At 41.7% G+C, this 11,692-nt stretch overlaps 1 protein-coding gene across 1 annotated transcript; it reads left to right on the plus strand.

Moving 5' to 3' along the window:
* Window positions 1–4,784: 4,784 nt before the first annotated feature.
* On the plus strand, window positions 4,785–7,044 carry LOC149848489 (trihelix transcription factor PTL-like). The gene is made up of 2 exons (XM_090011735.1): window positions 4,785–5,268; window positions 5,579–7,044. The coding sequence occupies exons 1-2, from the start codon at window positions 4,790–4,792 to the stop codon at window positions 6,783–6,785; spliced, it is 1,686 nt and encodes a 561-aa protein (XP_089867861.1). The 5' UTR covers window positions 4,785–4,789; the 3' UTR covers window positions 6,786–7,044.
* Window positions 7,045–11,692: the final 4,648 nt, after the last annotated feature.

The raw sequence follows: 11,692 nt of genomic DNA on the forward strand, positions 1-11,692 counted from the left end.
AAGAAAAAGAAAATACATTATAAACACCCTTTAAATTATACGGGTTGGATTTGGGCTTCTATTTTCAGGAGCCAACATAACTCGAATCCAGAACCCGAACCTCATTGTTGCTATTTGGACGGGTCGGATAACCGATGAGTTTGAAATTTTGCTTGGATGACATAGTCAATGATAGCTCATGCCATTTTAATGCGTAATGCTATCATAAAGGAGACACCCTTGACCGAGGGACCAAGTACCAACGACGATAAAGAAATTAAACAGTAAACTTGGTCTATCAAGAGATGGTATTAAGGATCCGTTCCAATCAATAGCCATAATATGTAAATCAAGTGCATGAAAATTGGTCCATCAGTCAAAATAAGCCATAATGAATGGGCCGTGCGTTCTTAATTATGGTGGACAAAGGCTGAGGTCTAAAACCCAGGGATTGGCTCATGTGCGTTCTTTAAAAGTGGGTCAAATTGGGAACCAATTAGAACAAGCTGAAATTTTTGTACCCGTCTAAATGCGCGGACAAGACAGTGTAGAGCTGTCCTATTTTGACATTGCTGGCCGGGTGTCCAGGTGTCCTAAGCCAGATGATTTTTTTCCCAGGCGTTTCACTCTTTTGTTGTCTTTTTTTTTTTTAATTTTTCGGTTTTTGTCCTGAGTGTTCCGGATACCACTACTCTAAGGGAAGCGGTGGAACACCGCATGACGCTTTTTAGGTGTCCCATTGGATTCATGGGATGCCGTCTTTTAGGTACTACCCGTGTGTGCCATTTGCATCGTGTGCATCGGGCGTGGTTAGTAGCGATCCATGGATGCTACTGTCTGTGCAATCAAACACCTTCTTAGGTAGCGTTTGAAATGCAGGACACACTGGATCTCATATCCCACATCAAGCAGATACGGCATCCCCGCCAAAGTCAGATGCAAGTCCAACTTGTGACCAATGTTGTCAGTATCGGTGTGTATCAGCCAATACTTATCATATCGGCAGAAAATCGATACACATAATCCCTGAATCGGCTATTTTTTAATAAATATTTAAAAATTAATTGTTAAATTATTTTAATGGTTTTAACGCATGTCACGTTCTGATTGATACATAATGTTTTTTATTAGTTTTTTGCCGATACGATTCACTTTAGTATCAGTATCCCCTGATACAGCTGAATAATTGGTATTTTTTTCTTAAAAGGCATATATTTGGGAACCAAAGAAAGGTGCAATATCTATAATCAATGATGATCAGATGGTTCTTCTTCTTCTTCGGGTTTCGAGTGTTTCATTGATCAAACCTTATATATTTGTTGTTTATAACGTGTTTAATAAAAAATATATTTTACATAAAGATTTTACAACATCTACACATGTTTTCAGAAACATGAAAAATGAAAGTCTTACAATTTTATAATGCAAAGTATTGCCAACTGTTGATTTGTACTACTTTAAAAATGCATCTAAAATATTGAAAATTCATAATCTAAAATATGTTGTTTACTAAATAAATATAAAAATATAATATATAAAGCCCGATCCATTAAAAAACTCAATCGAAAGAGAATGTTGTCTGATCATCATTGGTTATAGATGTTGAACCATCCTTTGATTGAACTGTCCTCCTTCCCTGTAAGTGATTTTATCCCAATCAATCTTCAATAAATGTGTTCAGCCGATCTAGTGAAAATAAATAAACTCTTTGAAAATATTTTTTTGGGGTCACGAAAAATTAGTGCATTTATAATCATTGTTTTTTGCATGCCTATGCATACGTCTGATTCTGGCTTTCCAAAAGCAGTTTATTTCCTACTAAAAAGAGCATGTAATCACGTCTATACAATTATATTTTACAAACAACAAAAAAAATAAAAATAAGAAAGAGGGCTATGAGTTGGACCCGACTAGGGTAAATTATGATCCAATTATCACTCCTCTTGAGACCTGGATGGAACTTGGTTTTGGGTCATGTCACAACCCAGCAGGATCACCATCTGGCCTAATAATGTGAGACCCAGCTTCTGGACGCAGCCTGACTTCATTGAGAAGGGCTGTCAGTCCTACCAGATGGGACTGGGTCTGCCTCGACTCAAGGGCTGGGTCAGAAGTCAGGACCCTAACCGTTGCTAAGCCGTTGAAATTTCGTGCACAACAATAATAACCTGGGTCGGTTCTCTGACTCCACCTGACCCATCTTCCACAGCGTGTAATGCAATTACACGAATAGTGGACGGATCAGATCAGATCACGATGACAACACCTTTTCTTTGCGTACGCATAACCGGCCTTTGACGACTCCAAACCTATCTAAAAACCAATGTGACATTATATCGGCGACATTTTGAAGTATCTCATTTTTCTCGCGTAATTTGCAAAAGCAGTATATATTGTAAAAAAAGGCAATATTTTTAATGTTTTTATCATGATAATAATGCAGTGATTTTTTTTTTTAGATTACTAGTTTATTTTGTATTGCCCATACTTTATAGGTCTGTAATTACATATTTTTCTCATATTTTTCAAAAAGATGAGAAAATATATCACGAGATTTTCCCTGGCCGTGATTTATCCAATAACAAGATCTGTAACATTACTTAAAACGAGATGTGGGATTCATGCAAAGGCTTAAAGAGCGTGGCTGAGAAACAAGATGAGCCACCTGTGGTTCGACATTGTGAAGTTGGCTTGGAGAGCTGAACAGAAGAACAGGTGTTACAGCTTGTGTAGCTCGTTAATATTTTTTTTAATTAGGAAGGAGGAAACTTAGTTATATTTAAAGATAAAATCAGAAAAAGCTTAGGGTGATGAGGTATCGATCGACCCTCAGCTATACAAGAAGATCAGGGCAGCTAGCAAAAATGGGGTGAATCCGATGAAGGTCTATTCCTAACCAAATGAAAAATATTTGACAGTACATGAAAGAGCAAAGAAGATGCAGGACGAGCCCCCTGGTCGATGATCCTAGTGTGCCTTAAATAGTAATAAGTGTATCTTGCATATATTTTTATATCATGTAGTATAAATGGTAAATGTTTTGCATACAACAACAACAACTATGCCTTCATCCCAAAACAATTGGGGCGATATGAACCAAAAAAGAAAATCATTCTGGGTCTTAACATGAATCCTTCTCCTCCAATCATTTCTATCCAATGCCATGTCCTCGGTGAGGTTCAAAGCATTCATATCCTTTCCTATCACCTCCATCCATGTCTTCCTAGGCCTACCTTCACCTCTTTTAACTAATATATTCTTCCATTTCTCCATCCTTCTAACTAGAGCATCATTAGGCTTTTGCTGAATATGTCCAAACCACCATAAACGATTCTCTCTCATCTTATTTTCAATGGGTGCAACGCCTACCTTCTTACGTATCACCTCGTTCTGAATCTTATCTTTTATTGTATTTTCATACATCCATCTCAGCATACACATCGCAGCTACACTCATTTTTTGAATATGATGTCTCTTGGCAGCTCAACATTTCGTACCATATAGTAAAGCGGGCCTATTAGTCGTCCTATAAAACTTAGGGATGGCAGTGGACCAGGGCGGGGGTGGTGTCTCAAAATCTAGAAATCAAATCTTGTTGTTTACAACTTTAAAATAATGTGTTTATTTTGTAAATAAGCTGGTTTGAGCTTGACCCACTAGGTTAAGAGAATGGTGTTGTGGTGATTCCCTTGAGGCAAGGGGTAAGCTTGATCCAAGATAGGCAGTGGTCCAGGGCGGGAGCCGTATCTCAAAATCTGGACCTTCATCCTCACTTCCATCTCTGCACGGGTTTGAATTTTAACCTCCATCTCCACCTCCATCCCCGTTTCATGTCTTCCATCCCTGGTTTAAAAGAAGCGAGGCAGAATGAGGCCCCGTTTCCCCTCGATCCATTGCCATCCCTTAGAAAGATTGGGGATGGGGTAAGTCAGGGATCGGAACGGGGATGAGGCAGGATGAGAGAAAGCATAAGTCCATCCCCGCACAGGTTTTGATTTTAACCTTCATCCCCGTTTCATCTCTTCCATCCCTAGTTCAAACAGGGCAAGGTGGGGCGGGCCATATTTTCCCCAAAACCACTGCCATCCCTAAGATAGCTACAGTAAGTACGACCTACAGAGCCAACGATCCTGAATGTGGTTTCTCCACGTAAATATCAAGGAAAAAAACTTGGGCTTGCCATGGGCACAAACTTATCTCCGTTTGCCACAAGAATGAGCCAAGCCATATAAACATATAAGTCCGGACCCGTTTAGGTGGATCCGGAAATTTCACGAGACATCCAGGTCAGGTGTAAAAGAGGAGTCCGACTCCTGCGTTACCCTCAAGCGTGGCGACGTGTAGGCCCCGGGGGACCAATCTAGAAGCCAATCATTCGACGCATTGTCTGTCCACGTCATCAGCCCTGCCCACGTGGTCGTAGGGTCCTCACACGTCACTGTCGCGCACCGCGCCTCGCGAGCCATTGGCTGACACGCTCGAGTAGTCAAAAAGGCGTCGTGATCGTATCCTCTGTACGCGCGTCATCATCTGGTGACGCCGATTGGAAACGCGTCGCGCGTCCGATCTGTTATGATCGAGGGCACTGACCGCAGATAAGGAGAGAGCGAGGAGAAAAAGATAATCTCTCTCTCTCTCTCTCTCTCTCGTCCTCCGCCGGCAGTTTTTCCGGTGAGGCCGAGGACCACCTACATTTCTCGCAAGGTAGATGGAGATGGGCGAGCCGTATGGCCGAACCGAGTTGGAGGCCGTTCTGAAGAGCCACCAACACCACCGCTTTCTCCTTCCTCCGCCTCCTCCTCCCTTCTCTATGCCGGAGATGGTGATTCAGAACCCGTTTAGGTTGCCCGGATTCTTCCACGGTGGGGTGTTCGGCCGGCAGCACCACCCCGGCATGATGGTGGTGGGGGAGGAGGAGGTGGTGGCTCCGTTGGAATGCGGGATGATGTTCCCTCAGAGGTTAGAGTTTTGTTCCGATGACTCTCTTCCCACAACCACTAGCAATGCCACTCCTAATGCTGCTGCAAATGGTAGTGGGAATGTTTTCTTGGGTAGTCGTAACAATGGAAACAACAATTGCGGTATTGGTAGTGATAATGTGAGGAGGTGTACGGGTTCTTATTCACCGAGTGGGAAGATGGAAGAGATTGGACGAGGTGGAGGAGGGGATGGAGGGAACAGCAGGTGGCCGAGACATGAAACCCTCACGCTTCTGGAGCTAAGGGCACAGTTGGACTCTAAATTCAGGGAAGCCACTCAAAAGGGCCCACTGTGGGAGGAGTTATCCAGGTAAACCGGATCTTGCTTTCATCTCTCTTTTGCTACTAAAGTTATTTTTCCCTGCTTTTAGAATAGAACTACAAAAAGGAGTTCAGAATAGTATGTAAATTGGATGTGCAGATTGGTGCATAAAGCCCTTGAGATTTGGCCCTGTGTGTAGTATAACATGATAAAATTAGTAAAGGGAATAAAAATGAATTAATAAATGTATGTTGGTATGGTACCTCGGGTTGTTCTCTTCTTTTACTTTTATTTTTATTTTTTCTTTCGTTTTGAGAGAAGGGAGAAACGAATGATGGTTGGTGTTGTTTGCTTGCAGAGAGATGGCAGAAGGGTATGGTTATCACAGGAGTGGGAAGAAATGCAGGGAGAAATTCGAGAATCTGTACAAGTACTATAAGAAGACCAAGGATGGAAGAACGGGGAGGCAGGAAGGCAAGCACTATAGGTTCTATGCTCAACTTGAGGCTTTGTGTGGTGGAGGAGAGGGGAAGACTAATCACAACAACAGCACTCCTAACATGAATTCGAGTACCAACAGCGAGTTTGATCTCGAGGTCCACAATGGGGAAGTGGGGATCTGTTCTCATGGAAAGAAAATTATCGAAGAGAAGATCATGGATTCGCCTGGCATTTCCGAATTCGACATCACAACGACGATGAGCTCGGGCTCGTCGGAAGAGGAGTTGGGCAGGGAAGAAGACGAGAAGGGGAAGAAGAAGAAGAAGAAGATGGATGGAAAGAGCTGGAGGAGAATGATGAAGGCCTACATGGAGAGACAGATGAAGAGATTCATGGACAGACAAGAGGATTGGTTTGAGAAGATAGTGAAGACTCTAGAGCGCAATGAAGAGGAGAGGTTAGCCAGGGAGGAAGCATGGAGAAAGGAAGAGAGCAGTCGCTTGCAAAGGGAGCACGAATTCTGGGCCAAGGAGAGGGCATGGATCCAAGCGCATGACGTCACGGTCATGGAGACGCTGCGCAAGGTGACGGGAGAAGAATGCACCAGGGCTTCCTCCTCGCCTCCCGCCAGCTTTGACATGCAAGAGCTGCAGGAATGCGAGGCCAACAAGGAAGAGATATGCTGCAATGTGAGTCATAACAATCACAATAATGAGAGCACCAGCAGTGGCAACAGCAGCAAGAGGTGGCCCAAATGTGAGATCTTGAGCCTCATAAGATTGAGAACAGCTATGGAAGGAAGGTTTCAAGAGGGGGTCTCAAAGAGTGGGCTTTGGGAAGAGATCTCCATGAAGATTGGCCAATTGGGTTATGAGAGGAGTGGGAAGAGGTGCAAGGAGAAATGGGAGAACATCAACAAGTATTTCAGGAAAGCAAAGGAGTGTAACAGGAAAAGGAGGGAAAACTCTAGGACGTGCCCCTACTTCCAATACCTAGAGGCATTATATAACAACGGGGAGACGGAGGGTAGCCATGAAAGTCTTGATAATGAACTGGGGAGCTTCTACTGTAAGGAGCAGAAGGACGCAGCAGAAGAATCAGCAAAGGGGCCATACGGAGAGTAATAATGAGGGGACTACTGTGCCTGCACTTTGAGTGAGTTCTACACAAAAGGACGCAGGTGGCTCGTGCTTCCCCTCTTTCCGCGACTTCTAGGTTTTGATACCATTTGAGAGGGGGGTCCAGGTATATATTGTCCTCCAAATTTTCTTTTTGTATTTTTTCCTGCCCAAATTTTCCTCTTTTTTTATCTTGGTGCAGTTATGTGAACTTATCTGCTAATAATATAAATCTAAGACATAAGGAAAAGTTTACCACGTTTACATCCCTCTCTTTATAGGTAATGGTAAAGGAGTTTTTCAGGCTTTTCTTGTTTGTTTGTTGTATTTTTAAATTCTGAGCACACAGATGTGATTTATATATTTGATTTTAGCTCGGATGTATTACCCTATATATATATATATATATATATATATATATATATATATATATATATATATATATATATATATATATATATAGTGGGTAGTTGTTTTTTACCACCCAACTGGTGGACGTGCGATGAGCATTTATTGTGCATGCAATGGATGCTTAGTGCATGTGATATCATTAAAGAAGCTTTTAGGGGCGCTTAAAAGCACTACTAAAGGTCTTTTTGACGTTTAATGCACACGGGTTTACTTTTGTTAAGCACAAAATAGTGGCAGACAGCTACCACTTTGTGTATATATATATATATATATATAAATAAATAAAGAAGTAAAACTGTCCAATCATAAGAAGATCCAAACTCTATAGCCAAACTCTCCTTATCAAATGTTTGAGCATCTCATAACCTTATATATTTGTTCTTTATATATAATTTATTTAGTAAAAAATAAACTTTATGTAAATGAACACTAGATGGTTAGAATAGGAACATCGTCGATTATCATGATCAGTAGTAGATTTTGGATTTTTCTGTGGTTGGACGGTCCATCTTTCTATATATATATATATATATTGTTAGCGCCATTGTTACTGTAGATTGGCCTTTTGGTACGTGGGAGAAGACTAATGAACCCTTGATTCTCACTTGTTTCGATATCAAAAGATTTCCAAGCTTTTGCTGTTATACAGCTGTGTCTCGATTTCTTCTCCTCCCAGCTTTGAACCCCATTTCAAACTCTTGTCGCAAATGTGACATCAGCATATAGGATGTCCTCCCGACTTGGTTATCAGCAATTGCTTCATCGCTTATGCTGACACCGGCTTTTGACTTTGGCAAAATGATGAACAAACTCTTTGAAATTCTAATTTTTTTTATCTCAACGGGATTCTAATGCGTACAGGCTGTTTCGTCACAGTCATTTTCTTTTAAAGTTAGAGAAGAAAGAGCCAAAGAAAACGTGTCCGAGAGGTGTGCCCTTTTAACGTTTCCTTATTAGCTGATCAGTACAAGAAATGAAGGTCCTTAATTTCCTGTCTTTTTTTTTTCTTTCTTCATTCTAACACGGTATAGTTAATAAAAAACATAGCTGCAGGTGGTTTTTGTTTAATCTTAACTTGCCGTTTTATTATTTTATGATATTTAGCAGAATGTGTATATCTTAACCCTCCATATGACGTGGACAGTATTGATTTTTTATGTTTCAAGTTATGTTTAACAAATCTGACCCCACATATGTTTACCATGTTTGATTTGCTAAAAATTTACAGTTGGATTATACTTTTTGATAAAAAAAGTATAATTTTATGGATCTTTGTATTTATAAAAATTCCGAGTCTTTGCTTTTTGAAACCTTATAAAAACCTGGTCACTTGTCATATTTCGATGACACGTCTTTTCTTACTAAGCAGACCATGTAAATCACATTTGTAAGGTTAAATTTTAAAATAAATAATTAAATAAAAGATTGATTTTTTTTTATAGGCTAGACGGTTGAAAATTAAGGTTGTCTGCACCCTTCAGCTGTTAGGAAAAACCAATTACTACATGGTTTGGTCAGTGGGAATCAGCTCTTGAATCTTCCAATTACAACACAGCTGCAATTTTGTAATCCATGAAAAAACAATGCCCTATAACATGTGGATATTTTCGGAACGAGGAGATACGTAAGAAAGTAGGCGTTGCACCCATTGAAAATAAGATAAGAGAGAATCGTTTACGGTGGTTTGGACATATTCGGCGAAGGCCTGCAGTAGTTCATAATGCAACCTGAATGGCCTCGTGTTATGAGAACACTGCTGTGCACCTTTTTTTTTCAGATACATGGCCGTGTTATATGAAGTTATGACCATTGCTCATTCTGTGTTTGTGGGCCTGCGACCAAATTTTCACATATTTTGCTACTTTTATATATGTGCTGCCTGGGGTGATGGTCCATGGAGTGCACTGTTCACATCGTCAGATTTATTTTTTTCTGCAACCATGTCATTACTATGGGCAACATAAAGCATATAAAAAAACAATTCGGCAAGATAAAATACAAATAGGTTTGACTCATCCCCAAAGTCATCCTTATCTTCATACTGCTCCTTGAGGTTTCATTGGTCTCCAGAGATGTGATAGAAGTTTAAATATCCAAAATCCGATTTGTGTGCAGTATTTTTTGGTGTTTCAAAATCAACTGTTAACAAAACACAAAATTGTGATTTAAAAATTCATATGTTTTTGTCAAAAAATACGATCCAAAAGATGATTATTTTAAAATCAACCATGCTGAATCCATCTATAGGGTCATATTTGATCAAAACAACTCTCATTACAAGATTTAAGAAGGGTACGAAGATGAGGGATGACATAGGGGATGAGTGGAACCAAACTGGATAAAATATGTGGACTGCTGAATTTTCTAGAATATTGGCCTTCATCAACAAGTTTTTAAAAATTTTGGACTAATTAATAGGGGAACTTTGAACCAAAGTTAGGCACTATCTGTACATTCTATTTCATGACTTGAATTTCATTTTATGCCTTATCTTTGCAATTTTAATAGGATTTCTTTTCCAGAGGGTGATCAGCAGATGAGGCCATATTACTATTTGTTCAATTGAATTATAAACATAAAGTTAAATGGAGGAATAAAAAGTGCTTGGATGGATAGAACAGAGAGACAACATTTCAGCAAAGTTACTCGCACAAACGTGCACCTTACTTGTACTTTTGAAATGAACAATTATATAGGCTAAGTAATACCTACCATAAGTTCTTAAAATCTTCAAAAGTTCACTTTGTATGAAGCTCGCCTCTAAAGTGCGAAAACACACGCTTCTGATTTTTTATGAGATGCTCAATTCTCCAACATGAAATTTAACCTTTGCTGATGTGAGAAATGCACTTTTATATTAGGAAATGGCATTTTTTTTTCTTTTCAAAAGTATTTTTTATTGAGAAACCTCCCATATGATGAATATTTTTTTAGCAAAAGGCTTTAAGATGTAATTTAGTGAAAACACAAACTGTTTTTTTTTTTTTAATTTATAACCCTAAGAAACAGCACCCGGCACAAAGACCTGGTAGTGCTCTCCCAACCTGCCATACCTACGGTCATCGTGCCGGCAGCATAAAACTCCGAGGCTAAGACCCCTGTCCTTGGGGCCTAGACGCCCTTGAGAATCGAACCTTGACTACCCATCTAGCAGCCAAGGCCCCACTCCACTAAGCCAACCCCCCTTCGGTCGGACCATGTCTATGTTTCTTACTGTTTTTCCCACTCACTTTTTACGGAGCTGTATATGGATTTTAAGCGCGCAAATTGTATAATTGGAACCACCTCGAGGATGGTATTTCGATGCAAATTAAGCCACTTCCATGAGAAATATCAGGTCTCAGATTTAACTCCTTTCCACTTTTGAAGCATACCACAAGTTCATGGCAATGAATGCCCTGCAAGTCTTTATGTGTCCTTTGTGAAGCATGAAGTTATTGCAGAGGGTCACCATACATGTGCTTTTGTCGCTTGTCCTCCCTTGCACCTGTCGCTGCTTGACTTTAAGGGTATGTTTGATGGCTTGTCTAGGGTTGGACAAAATGAACAAAAAGAACGGAACAGAACATTGGTTCTGTTCGTTCCGTAACAACTGTTCCAAGTCCAACGTTTGTTTGGACCATACTCAAATTCTAGGTTCCAAATGTCCTTTGTTTGATGACGATGTGAAGATACTGAAAGAGGGGGGGGGGGGGGGGGGGGTCGGCACCCTCCCTCCGGCTCTGGCTCCGGCAAGAGGGGGCTGCTCCGGCTCCGGCAAGAAGGGGAGGCGCGGGGAGATAGGGAGGGGCTGTGCCCCTCCCCTGTCGAAAGAGAGGACGGAGAGAGCGAAAGAGGGGGGGGGGGTGCTTGGCACCCTCCCTCCGGCTCTGGCTCCGACAAGAGGGGGAGGCGGAGGGAGGGGCTGTGCCCCTCCCCTGTCGAAAGAGAGGACAGATAGAGCGAAAGAGGGGGGGTGCTCGGCACCCTCCCTCTGGCTCCGACTTCGGCAAGAGGGGGAGGCACAGTGAGACATGGAGGGGCTGCACCCCTCCCCTATCGAAAGAGAGGATGGAGAGAGGGAAAGAGGGGGGGGTGCTCGGCACCCTCCCTCCGGCTTCGACAAGAGGGGGCTGCTCCGACTCTGACAAAAGGGGGAGGCGCAGAGAGGCCTTGCCGCTGTGGTTGATCTGTAGAGGTGGATCGAAAGAGATAGAGAGAGTCGGTGCCCCTCTGCCTTGCTCAATCAGTGGAGAGAAGCATCGATGGGTGCGGCGGCCCGTCGATGCATTTTTTTTACGTTCTTTCACTTCTGTTTTTTTTGTAACGGGGGGAGGGGTGGAGCAAAAATTACACATCAAAATGGACGCGGCGGATGCGCGGAACGCAGTCCGCCGCATCCAACGTTTGCTGAAAATCGTTGTTCCCAGCGTGATTTTCGTCCGAATCACGCTGGGAGCGGCGCATCAACCGTACCCTAAGGGTACCCCAATATGAAGTACACTCACATGGAGAAGATAATT

This window comes from Nuphar pumila, chromosome 1 (genome assembly GCF_984573655.1).
Source record: "Nuphar pumila chromosome 1, dmNupPumi1.hap1.1, whole genome shotgun sequence".
Classification (NCBI taxonomy): domain Eukaryota; kingdom Viridiplantae; phylum Streptophyta; class Magnoliopsida; order Nymphaeales; family Nymphaeaceae; genus Nuphar; species Nuphar pumila.

Coding starts and splice junctions, on each gene's coding strand:
- LOC149848489 (XM_090011735.1), top strand. CDS start 4,790: ATGCCGGAGATGGTGATTCAGAACCCGTTTAGGTTGCCCGGATTCTTC. Junction 5,269..5,578: donor CTGTGGGAGGAGTTATCCAG/GTAAACCGGATC, acceptor GTTTGCTTGCAG/AGAGATGGCAGAAGGGTATG.